This window comes from Narcine bancroftii, chromosome 4, assembly GCF_036971445.1.
Source record: "Narcine bancroftii isolate sNarBan1 chromosome 4, sNarBan1.hap1, whole genome shotgun sequence".
Classification (NCBI taxonomy): domain Eukaryota; kingdom Metazoa; phylum Chordata; class Chondrichthyes; order Torpediniformes; family Narcinidae; genus Narcine; species Narcine bancroftii.
This window is the reverse complement of record NC_091472.1, coordinates 300,709,792-300,725,858: the sequence shown is the minus strand read 5'-3', so window position 1 is coordinate 300,725,858 and position 16,067 is coordinate 300,709,792. Positions and strand designations below refer to the sequence as shown.

The window sequence follows — 16,067 nt, the reverse complement described above, 5'->3', positions numbered from 1 at the left end:
ATGAAGTGAAGAAAAATTGACAAAGCTATCAAGAAAGTGATTTGATCTAGTAGATAGTGTGGTTTGTATATGTAATTACACTACTAGGTCACCAGGGGTCATCCCAGTGACCTTGACTATAAAGCTTTCCAGATCTACAGTCTAGCCTTCCAGGTTCGTCTTGCAGAGAGACAAAGACGTCTTAGTGTACATATTAGTTTATTAAAGCTGTCTTATACTCGCATTGCTGGTGTGGTTATTGTCAGTACAGATAGCCAGCAGAAACATCATTCAAAGAATTAACTCTTTTTATGATAATTTCCCACTTTTAATTCACCAATTTTTAATGTTTTCAAAAATGTTAGTTTTAGAAATATTTACAAAGTTGGCAGCTCTTAGTTATGTCACTCAAGGTATAACTCAGAAAATTATATTTTTTAAACTTGTGTGAGTGTAAAAAAAAAAAACATGGTGTCCTCCAGCTGCCCAGCAATAACTAAAGTGTTTCCTGATATGTTCATGGCTGTAGGTATGGTTCCTGAGAGTAACTGCAACAGAATTGGAAAGCTCTCTTGAAAATAGGGTTTGAATACAATGCAGATTACAATGTCTTCCTTTTTTTTTAGCTCTGGAGTTGAAATTAGTCAGACAGTTCTGTGAAGATGAAAATGGTGCATTGATTTACAACCGAATTAGAAATGGTGTAATAACAAACAGAAACCCGTTATATTCAGTAGTTCCAAGTTCTACCTATACGAGGAACCACATTGGACCAAGTGCTACAAAACCTAGACAAACAATTGTATCTAGAGAGATGAAAGTAAATACACCAGGGAAGCATTCTCTATTTGGATCTAGCTCTGTTGTAAAACCTCCCAAGATCAATGAACAGGTAAATGATTTTAACAATTGTCATTGACGTTTGAGATTGGCGAACATTATTTTTCAATGTACTGTGACTTTTATCTGTAACAAGTTATAACTAAAGATGAATCATTCAACTGATAAAAGATAAGAAAATTCCTTTAATAAATCGAATGATTAGTAACATTAATTTTCATCATAGTTGATGATTATTTCAAATGGAAAACAGATAATCAAATGCTAATGTCTTGCATTATGCAGGAATATGAAACCCCAAAAGAAGATGATAATGAAGAAAAGGACGTGAAGCTTGTTACCCCTTTGTCAAAGGGCAGTAATATTTCATCAGTCAATGAAAGCTTCCCGGGAATGCACTCGCAATCTGCTCAGCTTGTGAAAGAGCCTGTAATGGCATCCTCTTTACCAGAAAAAAAGTCAGTTCCAGGTAAAATATTAGTTTTCCATGCAACATATTTGATGGATAACTGGAGAAAGAAAAGCCATAGGAAATTAGACATTTTTGTTGAAGTAAGTGTGAATTTCAGCACAGATTATTAAAATCACTGAAGGATAGTCTCAAATATGTATTCATTGGATATAATTTCATAATATAAAATTCCATCAATGCAGGACTAAATTGGCAACTTAACTTACAGGAGGAGATGATAGACTATATGTTCCTGCCAAGTTTGACAACAGTGAAAGTTCCTACACTTGATATACAGTTAATGCCCATGATCTGTAAAATAGGACGTTGCTATACGAGTTACTGTTGTGTACCTATTTTGACTAAATAGCCAAGATACTGTATGCATTCAGTACTGTATTTCAGCTAATGTATCTGGCAAGGTAATATAAGGGTTACTTTGGTTAATACTGTAAACTTTTTGTAAGTAGGGGAAGTTCACTTTAAATTAATGATAAAAAATACAGTACAGTCCAAACGACCGGTTACATCCATTACGTCCCATTCTCCCATTAAGATTTCTGAACTCTAACCTTGTGGGACTACGGACATGTATGCGGCTGGATGTTGCCCAAAGAGATGTTATGCAGCACATGGCTGTGTTTCTTAAAAAAACATGAAAAGCCCAATATAGTTGGATCTCTTTCTTTTGTATAGTCAGTGAATCCTGTACACACCATATAACCATTTATGGAGCAGAAACAGGCCATGTCGGCCTTTCGAGTCCACACCGGTTCACTCAAAGTATTTACTAATTATTTCTGGAAGAACATTATGATGATCAAAATTATAATGCTAAAGAAAATCAGGATCAAGTTTAATATATTTTAGCACAGATTCCTGGGTTTGGTCTTCATTCTTAGCCACAATTTAGGGGGAAAAAATCATTAAATCTACTTTGTAAAATTAATTTATGAATTTACAGATAATAAAACTATGAACTGAAGTATTTTAAGTGAGCTTTAATAATAATTAGGCATTTTCTTTCCAAATACAAAATCTATGAATCCTAGAATATTTCATGATGTAACAGCAGAACATTAGAGGAACTTGGATTCATGTAAGGAAAATCATGTTTAATTAATCTATTGGTATTCTTTGAGGATCAAAGAGCTCCATCTCATTTGGAGAATAGATGAGGGAGAACCAGTGGATGAAATGTATTTGAATGTTCATAAAGCTTCAATCAGCAATACACAGTAGTTTGGTCAAGGTTAGAGCACATAGAATTGCGGGTACTATACTTACAAAGACTTAGAATTGGTCATCTTTAGATAGCAAAGAGAGGCAATAAACAGATCCTTCTCAGTTTAGTACTTGCACCCAATGGAGTTATTACAGGGATTGTTACGAGGGAGTCAGCTCTTCACCAATATGTGTGAGAAAATAGAAGTGTGAGTATGGAGAAGAATGTAAAAAGGCTTCAAGTAGATTTAAGCAAATTGAATGAATAGGCAAGCATGTATAAGTCTTTAATACAACCAAGGCCAAGAGAGTTGCATCAAAGTATTGTAAAAATGGATGTACCTGAGTGCATATAACGCAAGCATATGCAAATTTCAAAGTTTACATCGCATGACGTTGCTATTAGATATGGGTCATATCTACTGTATAAAGTTGCTGCTTTGCTATAATTTCAGAACTGATGATTATTCCGATTTCTGACGACTGAGCATGTAATTTTTTTCATTTTTATAAGGATGGCATTTTATTTAAATTGGTATTTTTTTAATTTTTTTTTATTTTTCACACTGTGAATCATATCAATAAAAATACATACAAACATCAGTGAACCGGTGTGGACTCGAAAGGCCAACATGGCCTGTTTCCGCTCCGTAAATGGTTATATGGTTAACATTATTTGAATACAGGAGTAGGGCCTTCTTCAATTTTATGTGGAGATTCCACCTAAAGTTTTAAGAACATAAGAAATGAGAGCAAAAGTCGATGAACTGGCATATTGAGCCTAGTCCACTATTCAACAAGCTCACGTCTAATTTACTTGAATATTGAGACTGTCTCCAAGTTCTTGTCTCATCTGCTAGTGGAAACCACCTATTGTTTAGAATTTATCTCTCCTTACTCTCAAAAAAATATGTATTTGCCTTGGAGAGAGTGCACCAATAGTTCACTCAACTGGTTGCAGAGTTGGTGGGTTTGCTGTAGGAAGTGAGGTTGAATAGACAAAGACTATAGGCACTTTCAAATTCTTTGCCCTTATGGCTAAAGATGCTGATTCCAACCCTTCTCGGAGAAGGATAATCGGTGGAGCGCAGCACTCCACCACCTGGTCTGAATGCACAGCTGCTGGAAGTGGCTGGTTAGGGGTGGCTGATGATGCATCAGCCCGTGACCCATCTCCCCACTCCCCCCTCCCTCCAAGGCAGGGGCAGCGGGTGAGAGCCATCAGGGCACCAGGGGCTGTTGGGGCAGTGGGGGCCGGTGGAGCCAGCGGGAGGTGTCAGGGTGGCCGGTGCAGGCTGCGACAGCCACACCAGGCCACTTCAGTGGCTCAAAATGCGGCAGAGCAATGGCCATCTTCTCTACCCATAATCCCCCACACAACTGGAACTGTTCTGGGAACCACAGTGGTTCCAGCTGCATGGGGGATTATGGGTAGGGAAGATGGTCATTGTTCTGCCATGTATTTATGACAGTTGGCACTATGGCACTAGTCGCCCTGCCTCCATCGGCTCCAGAGGGCGCTACGAGGCACCTCTGGATATGAATAGGATGCTGGAGCAGCCTTTTAGGAATGTTGTCTGAAAGGGAAGTTTTAAGTTTTCAATCCGTTCTTGTAGCTGGCCTCCAGGCGAAGGCTTGACTTGAAATGAGGCCAGATGCATTGCCCTTATTTCCACTGACTGAGGAGTCATGGACCTGAATAGAGGGTCAGCTTTTTTAACAAGTGAGAAGAAATTTCTTCAGTCAGCAGTTGATGAGTGAGTTTGGAATTCTCTACTCTGGTGGACAGTGGAGGCTGACTAATTGTGTTCATATAAAATAGATATTGATAGATTTCTAGGCATTTTAATGCTAAATAATATATTTTCAATTTTACATTTATTTCAGTGGATGAATTGATATAGTTTAACTTGTTTGATAGTAATATATGTTTTCCCAGATCCTGACTGTGAACTCCGTTTAGAACAAGGAACTTGTCGTAATTATAAAATTAAATGGTATTACGACAAACAGGCCAATTCTTGCGCACAGTTTTGGTATGGTGGCTGCGGTGGAAATGCTAATCATTTTGACACTGAAGACAAATGCAGGAACGCCTGTGTAGTCTCCAATACTGGTATGACATTTAACCTTTAAAGTATATATATGTCTATTTTTAAATTATTACTTTAAGCATCCAAATAGAATGACAATGATGAAACTCAATATTTAACCGTCATATTTTTAATGTGAAAGGTAATTGTGACATGTGCAACCATATTTCCTGTCATCTTTGATGTATACAAAGCATATTCTAAAACTAAACAAGTTCCTCAATTCAAAGCCCAATTTCAAAACCTATTTTATATTGCATAACACAGGGATGTAAGGAAAATTGACAACTGCAATAAATTAAGATTTCTAACAAAATCAATGGAAACACGATTGTTGAAGAAAAAGTTGAAGGTATTTTTAAGAGGAATAAATATGGTAATTTAAGATGGTGAAAATTAATAAAATTGCCATGTCATTTTGATAACCGGCAGATAAATGTCTAGATTATTTTTCAAAACATGACAGTACAGTGCAAGTAAAACAGGAAAATCTACAGATATTGGGGTCAATTTTAATATACAAATGTGCTGGAGAAACTCAGCACATCCCGCAGAATCCGTAGGAAGTAAAAGGTAACCAATGTTTTGGGCCTCAGCCCTTTGTTGGGAATAAGGAAACACAAGTAGGTGCCTGAATAAAATGGTGGGGGAAGGTGGTGAGGAAAGTAGGAAATGTACCACATAAGTCAGTTATGGAATTAACCGATACATTCCTTGGATTGGAAATTATACCATTTGCCCTATGGTAATGTGTTTTAATTATAATGACTTTCATTTTCACACATAAATTTCGAAGTGAAAAGCTGTACTTGCACAAAATATTTAAAAATGAATTGTAGAATCAACAGTATATTAAACTACTTCTGAGCTTAATGACTTGCTAGTTTGCACTTGTGGAGGCTGCTGAGCAGGTGGTTTTGTGTTTGGAGTAGGAGGATGAAATTGAAATAGAATGGATGTAGTGAAACATGGTACTGCGGGCATATCTGGACATGTCCACACTGGGCTGGGCAGGCTGGCCCGCCTTCTGTACCTGAAGTCCCTCCCCATAAGATCCCCTAATAAAGGCTGAGAGCCCTAGTCTCCTCCTTCATACCTGCCTTGGACATGAGCCAGCAGCATGTAGAGGCTTGTCTGGGTTTTCTGTTAAGCAAAGCCTTTAACTGCTTGCTTTGTGTCTGTGGGTCATTGATCAAGCTAAAGTGGACAGATTACAGAAAAGGAGAGAGGACGAGGGAATTGGGGAGGGGGGTAGAGGAAGATGAAATTCAAGGGAGAAGATGAATATAGTGAAACTTGGTTGAAAAGAACGCACAACCAGAAGGAGGAAAGTACAATGTTCTTGAGGGAGAAAAAAAGTCCATCTTTTGCGCTCAAAAATTTGTAGCCAAAAATTTCCTCTCCTGTTGCGATAGGCTCAGCTCCACAGACTAGGAATTAAAAGGCAAGCCACACCTGATGACACTGATTTTGACATTCCACATTACTGATTTGATTTCAAAATAAATTATTTCTGATGGGAGTCACGTGATGGAGTAGTGGCCGGACGGTGAACTCCAGCCCTCTCCAGAAAAGTCGGGAAAAACAAGAGAAAATACAAAGGCACAGAAATACAAGTTAAAGAAAAGTGAGTATAAAGGTGGAAAGAAGATGGAGACAAAAGGAGAAAAATCAAAATCAACGGAAAGAAGAGAGGAAGAGAAGACAACGGAGGAAAAAGGTGAAGGCCTTACCTGTCCGAAGAGGCCCGCTGTGGAGAGAGGGCCCCACTACCTCAGGTCGGTAGAAAAAGAACTACAACAATGGCTCACAGAGCCGAGTAAAAGTGCGCAACCGCGCATGCAAAAAAACACACCGACGGGAGGGGGGACCAGCTGGGGAGTCGATCTCCACAGCCGGCAACGACAGCTGCAGAACACCTGCAGCAAGAAGAGACCACAGAAGACAATGGAAACAAGAAAGAAGAGGAGGAAAGGGCAGCAAAGAAACAACAGATGGTCAACCCAGAGGAAGAAGAAGAGGAAGAGTACAGTGAAATAGATAAAGGGAAAGGCAAGGTAAAGGATATACTTGCTCTTGTTAGAGGATACATGGAGTCATTTAAAGAATGGCAAACACAGGAATTCAATGATTTAAGAAGAAGAATAAACAACACAGAAGAGAAAATAAATAAAATGGATATGACCTTAACAGAAATGGGGAAAAAAATGGACAAGATGGAAGAGCGGGCAGTAGCAGCAGAAATGGAGGTAGAAGACTTAAAAAAGAAATTGGAGGAATCTAATAAAAAAAACTAAAGAGACACAAGAATTACTAGCCCAAAAAATAGATATAATGGAAAATTATAACAGAAGAAATAACATAAAGATAGTGGGCCTTAAGGAAGATGAAGAAGGCAAGAATATGAGGGAGTTTATAAAAGAATGGATCCCTAAGGCCCTAGGATGTCCAGAACTACAGCAAGAAATGGAAATAGAAAGGGCACATAGAGCATTGGCCCCTAAACCACAACCACAACAAAAACCAAGATCTATTGTAGTAAAATTCCTAAGATATACTACAAGAGAAAAGGTACTGGAGAAGACAATGGAAAAAGTAAGAGAGGGCAGCAAACCACTGGAGTATAAAGGGCAAAAAATCTTCATTTATCCAGATATAAGCTTTGAACTCCTAAAGAAGAGAAAAGAGTTCAATACAGCAAAAGCGATTTTATGGAAGAAAGGATATAAATTTACACTGAAGCATCCTGCGGTATTGAAAATATTTATTCCAGGACAACAAAACAGACTATTCTCGGATCCAGAAGAAGCACGAAAATTTGCAGAACAATTACAAAAATAGACTGAGGGATGAAGACGGGTAATGAGAGCAAAAATTATCACGATTGATATGTATGTGGGTAAAGACAAAAATAGACTGAGGGGTGAAGAAGGGTAAGGAGGGTAAAAATGACCACGATTGATATGTATGCGGGTAAAGAGGTATAAGAGTGAATAGAGACAATGGGCATATGTGAAAGTATCTGTAATTAGAGGAAAACATAGAGAGTATAGACAAGAATTAATAAGAGAAGGCAATGGAATAGAGAGAATAAGGAGGGAATTAAAAGAGTGACCTTTGTGACATATAAAAAGCGAAATCTTTTCTGGGGGGGGCTGGGTGGGGGAAAAGAGCGGTCACTGCAAAATCAGTTGATGCTTGCGAGTGGATTCGCAAATCCAAATGGAGAGGGGAGATGTGGTTGTCCGACAAGGGATAAAGGGCAACTCAGGAGGGGAAGGGGAGACTGGGGATAAAGAAGATAGAAATAGGAGAATAAGGAAAATGTTGGATGTTGTAGGAATGTTGTCTGGTAAAGAGTTGAAAATAAGAAAACAGAAATGGAAAAGGAGGAAAGGTAATGATGGAAAAACGGAAAGAGAAGATAAACAAAATATAAAATGGCTACGCTGAACTATATGACTCTAAATATTAATGGAATACATAACCAAATTAAAAGGAAGAAACTACTAAATTTACTGAAAAAGGAAAAAATAGATATAGCATTTGTCCAAGAAACACACTTAACTGAATTGGAGCACAAGAAATTAAAGAGAGATTGGGTAGGACATGTAACAGCAGCATCGTATAATTCAAAAGCAAGAGGAGTGGCTATATTAATTAGCAAAAATGTGCCATTTAAAATAGAAGAGGAAATAATAGATCCAGCAGGGAGATATGTTATGATAAAATGTCAGATATATTCAGAGCTTTGGAATCTACTTAATATATATTCACCTAACGAAGAAGATCAAAAGTTTATGCAAGATATCTTTTTGAAGGTAGCTAATACGCAAGGGAACATACTAATAGGAGGGGATTTCAATCTGAATTTGGATCCAAATATGGATAAAACGGGGAAAAAAATTAACAGGAAGAACAAAATAACCAAATTTATAATTAAATCAATGCAAGAAATGAAACTTGTGGACATATGGAGGAAACAAAACCCAAAAGAAAAGGAATACTCATACTACTCGACTAGACATAAAACATACTCAAGGATAGACCTATTCCTGTTATCAGCCCACATTCAAGGGAGAGTTAGGAAAACGGAATATAAAGCTAGACTATTATCGGACCACTCACCCCTGTTATTGGCAATAGAGCTAGAGGACATCCCTCCAAGAATGTATAGATGGAGATTAAACCCCATGCTACTTAAAAGACAGGATTTTAGAGAATTTATTGAAAAACAATTAAAAATGTACTTTGAAGTAAATACGGAATCAGTGGAAGATAAGTTTATACTATGGGACGCAATGAAAGCATTCATTAGAGGGCAAATAATAAGTTATGCAACCAAGATGAAGAAGGACTATAACCAGGAAACAGAGCAGTTGGAAAGGGAAATAATAAACATAGAAAAAAAATTAGCAATAAAGGAAGATACAACCAAAAGAAGAGAATTGGCGGATAAAAAAATAAAATATGAAACATTACAAACATATAAGGTGGAGAAGAATATAATGAAGACAAAACAGAAATATTATGAACTAGGTGAAAAAACACACAAAATCTTAGCATGGCAGCTTAAGACAGAGCAAACTAAGAAAATGGTATTGGCAACAAGGAAAAAAGACAAACAAATTACATATAATCCAAAAGAAATTAAGGAAAACTTCAGAGAATTCTATGAACAATTATACCGAACCGAAAACGAAGGGAAAGAAGGGAAAATAGATGAATTTTTGACTAAAATTGAACTACCAAAACTACAAATAGAGGAACAAAATAAATTAACAGAACCATTTGGAACAGTAGAAATACAAGAGATAATAAAAAATTTACCAAATAATAAGACACCAGGAGAGGATGGACTCCCAATAGAATTCTACAAAACATTTAAAGACCTAATAATACCGCCCCTCCTGGATGTAATCAACCAGATTGATGAGACACAAAACTTACCAGATTCATGTAAAACAGCAATAATTACAGTGATACTAAAACAAGGGAAAGATCCACTCTCACCAGCGTCATATAGACCAATATCTCTGCTAAACACAGATTATAAGATAATAGCTAAACTATTAGCGAACAGATTAGCAGAACAGGTACCGAAAATGGTAAATTTAGACCAAACTGGATTTATCAAAAAAAGACGCACAACAGACAATATTTGTAAATTTATTAACTTAATTCATGCAGTAGAAGGAAATAAAGCACCGGCAGTAGCAGTTGCTTTAGACGCAGAGAAGGCCTTCGACAGAGTAGAATGGAATTACTTGTTCAAAGTATTGCAAAAATTCAGTTTACCGGAGAAGTATATTAATTGGATTAAAGCATTATATAAGGGACCGTTAGCGAAAGTGACAGTAAATGGACATGTATCAAAGCAATTTAACTTAAGCAGGTCAACGCGGCAGGGATGCCCACTATCACCATTATTGTTTGCGCTAGCTATAGAACCACTAGCAGAATCGATAAGAAGAGATAATAATATAAAAGGAATAAAAATAAAAGACAGGGAATATAAAATCAGTCTGTTTGCGGATGGTGTGATAGTGTACTTAACAGAACCAGAACTATCAATAAAAGAACTATATAAGAAATTGAAGGAATATGGAGAAGTGTCGGGATACAAGATAAACGTAAATAAAAGTGAAGCAATGCCTATGAATAACGCGGATTTCTCAAAATTTAAGGAGGAATCCCCATTCAGATGGCAAACGCAGGCAATAAGATACCTAGGTGTGCAAATAAACAAAAATCTAGGCCAATTATATAAACTCAATTACAATCCACTAATGAAAAAATTACAGGACGATTTAGAGCATTGGAAAGAGCTACCACTAACACTGATAGGAAGGATAAACTGTATTAAAATGAACATTTTTCCAAGGATACTATACTTATTTCAGGCATTGCCAATACAACTGACAGAAAAATTCTTCAAAGAGTTAAAGAAAATAATAAGGAGATTTTTATGGAGAGGGGGGAAACCGAGGATAGCACTAGATAAATTAACAGAATGGTATAAACAAGGAGGCTTACAATTGCCAAACTTCAAAAATTATTATAGAGCCGCACAATTAAGGTACCTATCAGATTTTTATCAAACAAGGGAAAAACCAGACTGGACGAGACTAGAATTAGATAAAATAGGGGAAAAGATACCTGAACACATATTATATAAATGGGACGAAAAATTGGTACAACATAGAACTTCTCCAGTATTACACCATCTCCTCAATATATGGAAGAAGATTCATGTAGAAAGAAATAAAATAAATTACCAAATAACAAAACTAATATTGACGCAAAATAAGCTACTCCCTTTTACAATAGACAACCTTGCCTTTAGAAAATGGGAAAAAAAAGGGATTAAAAGAATAGAAAATTGTTTTTCAGGAAGTAGATTCTTATCCTTTGAACAAATGAGAGATAAGTACAATATAACTGGAGATACAGCGCTGGCATATTACCAACTGAGATCCTACTTGAAAGATAAATTAGGAAGCAACTTGAGTTTACCAGAGGGAAGTAACCTTGAATATGTGATTACAGATACAATGTTAATCAAAAGATTTATAAAAAATATGTATATTAAACTGCAAGAAAAGGAGAATGAGGAAACAAATGGTAAAACTAAACAAAAATGGGAACAAGATTTAAATATAAAGATAAAAAAGGAAACATGGGAGAAGTTATGCTCTGGAACGATGAGAAATACAATAAATACGAGGCTGCGTATGATACAATATAATTGGTTACACAGACTATACATTACACCGCAAAAGTTAAATAAATGGGACCCAACAGTATCTGATAGATGTTTTCGATGTAAAAAAGAAAGGGGAACAACAATTCATGCAATCTGGACATGTGAGAGAGTAGAAAAATTTTGGGATGATCTCAATCAGATATTAAATAAAATAACAGAAAACAATATACCAAAGAATCCAGAGATCTTTCTCCTAAGTAACATAAAAAATAAAGAATTTGGAATTGACTTGGAAGATGCACAAAAAAGATTTGTCAAGATAGCCCTAGCCGTAGCAAAAAAATGTATTATGTCAACCTGGAAAATGGAAGATAATTTGAAAATACAACAATGGTATATAGAAATGAATAAATGTATTCCATTAGAAAAAATAACATATAGTTTAAGAAATAATATTGAAATATTCGAACAAGTATGGGAGCCTTACATTAAATACAATAGCGAAAACCTACCGGGAACAAACATTACCTAAGTTGATGGAAGGAGAAGAAAAGAAAAGAATGGACTCAGTAGAATTTCTGGTGTATTTTTGTTGAATGACAACATTGTCTAACTGAATTAATGCAACCTAGATTGTATACCTAAAATGGATGAGAGGGGGGGTGTGGGGGGGTGGCTTGGGAGGAGGGAGGGGGGAGGGAGAAAAAGTCACTGTAAATGTGTGGAAAAGAAAAAGTGTATATCATGGCTATTGTGATTTATGGTGTGAAAAATAAAAAATTTTAAAAAAAAATAATAAATAAATTATTTCTGTATCTGTGGGAAAAAAAAAAAATTTTTGCAAGTTTGTCTTCTCAAAAGATTAAATAGGTTGGGCAGGGGATTCTGGCACAGTGCGTTGGCATTTTCAGCGTGGTGACTTAGATTTGTATCCAGATCAGACTAGTTAGATTATAATTTGCTCTCTCTGCTTTCGAGAAGGCTATTGTATAAAGCAAATAGTTTTGAATGTAAACAAATGGCATGGTAACAGGCCCTTTCAGCCCACGAGCCCGTACCGCCCAATTGATCTACAGGTAAGATGACGGGCTCAGGCTCAAAACATTGGTTATCCTCCACTTCCTATGGATGGTGCGTGACCTGCTCAGTTTCTCCAATACATTTGTGTATTGCTTTAATCTGCCAATTGCCCGCACAAACCATCTATTGCTCTCTCTCTCTCTCTCTCTCTCTCTCTCTCTCTCTCTCTCTCGTGTCCCTTTGGTGTTTCAAAATTGGTTAGCTTTCCTGAATCTGTATTGATTTCTGAGTGGTTGACAGCACCTTGAGAGAAATGCAACCAGCAGCCAAGTCTCTTGCACATGCTTAGGGGATTTATCACAGGTAGGTTTATTCCCTATGTTTTTCGTGAGCTGTGTATAGAGTTCGAGAGGAATACAGAGTGAAACGGGGCCTTCAGCTCAACTTCTCCACTGTGACCAAAATGTTCCACCCTCACTAGTCCCACATGTCCACATTTGGCCCATATCCCTCTAAACCCATCCTATCCATGTATCTGTCCAATCATTGGGAGAAATTTCTCCAAAATAATCCAACGATGTACTGGAGAAAGACCTTTGATAGCTAATGTGTGTTCTGAGACACAGCTCATTTAAAAAAAAAACTAGAAGGAAAAAATCTGCTCTGATCTCATGCAGAAATAACATTGAGGGAAAATTTTTTTTTTAACTTTTCAAATGACCATTTAAAGTAATAAGCAATAAGACTGTTGTTATTTCATTGTGATAACAATTCCGTTAAAATATACAGTAAATCAAATAATTTTGAACTTTATCTCATTACACTCCTATATCTTAAAAGCAGAATCCTGATGTGGATCCCAAATCCAGCAAATCATTGAGAAATGGAAAGAAGACTGAAAACTGTCTTTGTGCATGTGGTATACATTGAAAAGTTTTTTTTAATGTTTTGGTAACCCCCAAATTCAATGGTATAAAAATGTTACTACAGACTGTAAACTTTTTGATATAATGCAGTTCTCAAGGGGTAAAAATATTTTACTTTAAGTCCAAATAAACTAATTTCAAAGCAATTTAGAAAATATAACAGATATGTTTGATGTTCTGTATTTCATTGTGAACATAAATTTGACTGGATAGAAAGAAGGAACATGTCATAATTTGGGCAAATGGAATATTGTGCAAGAATTATATTTTAACAAGCAATTTGTTTATCTACTGAAGCTTATGAAATGGTAGAGACCATGATGTTCCAAACAGTAATTGTGTCTTATTGTGTTGTTTGTTGCCTGATGGGTTCTATAATCACTTCACTCACATGTGGAGCCAGCTAAACAGATGGAGTAAATAAAGTTAGTGTTGCGGGGCTCCTCATGACCTCCTGAATGCACATTCTGATAATACTTCATCCGACTGTCACACTTCTTTCATTGTGTTTTAGTTCAGACAATTGGTGAAATGATATGAAATCCTTCTAAATTAAATAAATAGGGTTATTTGGCTAACTGTGAGTACAATGTTTGGAAATTGTTTAACAAACATTGATTTCTTTGATTCATATGTTCAGCCATTGGAGTCCTTTTTAACAGATTAATCAGAAGGTGACAGCATTCATATATTTCAGTACAAAGCAGGAGCTTTGAAGTTTTCTTTCATGAAGTTGTAATAACAGATGTTACAAATATTTGTTTTACATGTGTCATTAAAATCATAAACATATCATGTATTTTATAAAGTCTTGATTGCATCTTGTTGGAAATCTCAAGGTTTGATGAAGAGACTTTGTGACCACTGGGAGGAACAAGGATCAAAGGATTTCTGCAGATGAGTACAATTGGGAATAAGGAGGATTATTATGTGAATTGTGGAGGAATACATGGCCTCTCTGGAACATTGTGGATCATGGAGGGTCACGTGACCTCCTTGTTTGAAACTTATTCGGAAGTCTCATCATCTGCAAAAATCAAGGTTGGACTCCGGCCACCCATTGGTGCACACCTTACCTTTGGCACATTTAAATGACTCCGGGTCATCATTGGTCAGACGCCCAGCTCAGAACAGTATAAAACATCAATGGCCACCACATTTCTCTCTCTCTGCCTCTTGGTCCAAGACCCAGACATCAGTTCTTGCCAGGTCACCACTATGAATATCGCTGGAGGAGTTGAGGGTAAGGTGTGCACTACACAAGTTGAAATCTAGTACTGTGATAGACAGGTACTTGCAGAGAGCCACTCCCTGTTGGTACAGGGAATCGGGAGTGTCCTTGAAAGACCCTGTTTGTACATGTAGAAGATAGGCGGCCACTGGCATCAGAGTCCAACATGAATATCTGTATAGTTGTTCAGTAGCAGAATCATTAAGTATTGTTTGTGTCTTGTGTGTTCAATAAAGTTACCTTTTGATTATAATGCTTGTGTACAGACTCATCTCTCTGTGAACCCACTGAACCTGATACTTCCAAACACAATTGGTGCTAAGAGCAGGGTTCAAAGAATTTCAGCTGGATACACATGGAGTACTAACCAGGTGGGAGATTGCGCTAATATGTGTGGGTATCCTGTCGAGTGCATGTGTTATTGTGTACCTGCACACCAAGGGAAGAGCAAGAGGTGACTCACAGCTGATAAAGGAACCCTGGCATCATAATATAAGATTTCGGGGTGGACCAACAACCACCCAGGGCTTCAGCCGTTTGGTGGATTGGCTTGCCAGCCACGCCATGCCGGTCGACTGAATCAACAGGCTAGACCCCCAGTGGAGAAAAAAAGGGGCACCACATGGCATCCTCCTTGAGAAATCGCGATTTCCAGAGTTTAAGGGAGTCATGGAGGGGCCCTTTGGCTTATGGAGTCTCCTGAGACAGCAATACGAAATTGCAGGATCATTAGGCCAATGGGATGCATAAAGAAATAAGGGAGATATAATCCCTGCACCATCACTGTTGTGCACTACAGGAGTAGTGCAGTCTGCCCAAGTGCAACTGACCAACCTAGAAATTAAAGTCATGGATGTAGCTTCCAAACTGATTGAAATTCAGGCTTAAGCAGCTCACTGGTCTGGCTAGCAGTTTGACCCAGACAAAATCGAGCCATTGTCCAGCAGGAAGGGGGTGTCAGGGGCCTCATTGAGCCTGCTGCTCAGTACAGTATGTCATAATTGTAGGTAGAGAGCTAAATTCTCCACCTCAGGATTTTGTCATTCTTGATTTTACCCTGCTACTGATTTTTGAACATGAAGGCGACTACCTGTCGTTCAGTCAGCAGGGTAAAATGTTTACTGATGAGGTAATGTCTCCAGTGCCATACCGCTTCAATGATAGCTTGGGCTTCTTTCTCGATGGAGGAGTGCTGGATCTCGGGGCCCTGGAGGGTGCGCAAAAAAAACCCACAGGCCTACCTGCCTGGTTAAGTGCGGTGACCAGAGCATCATGGCCTTTGCAATGTCGGCTTTGATATGGTCGAATGCCTCACAGGCTTCTGCCGACAGGGGGAAAACAGTGGCCCTGATGAGGGGTGTTTGGTAAAAACATCATGAGCTGGGAATGTAGAAGGAGTCACCCAGTGCTGGGCCATAACAAGATGCAGTTGTGACCTTGTACTCTCAAGATAAGAGTGGGGATGACAAATTGATGTGCAGGAAACTAGCAGAGAAGGATAGCAACAGTTTATTCATTGGACAATGTCATGGTATGATAATTTACTAAGTACGTATCCTAAGGTATATAAAAAACACCACTTGCTGATAACGGCAGA

General features: G+C 37.5%; 1 protein-coding gene across 3 annotated transcripts in view; it reads left to right on the top strand.

Moving 5' to 3' along the window:
- The window catches only part of col28a2a (collagen, type XXVIII, alpha 2a), a 105,019-nt gene extending 90,296 nt beyond the window's left edge, over positions 1 to 14,723 (top strand). Inside the window, exons 33-36 of one of the 3 annotated variants that reach the window (XM_069935704.1) lie at positions 606 to 871; positions 1,105 to 1,288; positions 4,434 to 4,610; positions 13,157 to 14,723. In XM_069935704.1, the coding sequence (XP_069791805.1) occupies positions 606 to 871; positions 1,105 to 1,288; positions 4,434 to 4,610; positions 13,157 to 13,164 (635 nt within the window). In that variant the 3' untranslated portion in view covers positions 13,165 to 14,723. Of the gene's footprint in view, positions 1 to 605; positions 872 to 1,104; positions 1,289 to 4,433; positions 4,611 to 4,854; positions 4,923 to 13,153 lie in introns of those variants that run through there. The other 2 variants (XM_069935703.1, XM_069935705.1) reach the window with 2 other exon arrangements.
- Positions 14,724 to 16,067: the final 1,344 nt, after the last annotated feature.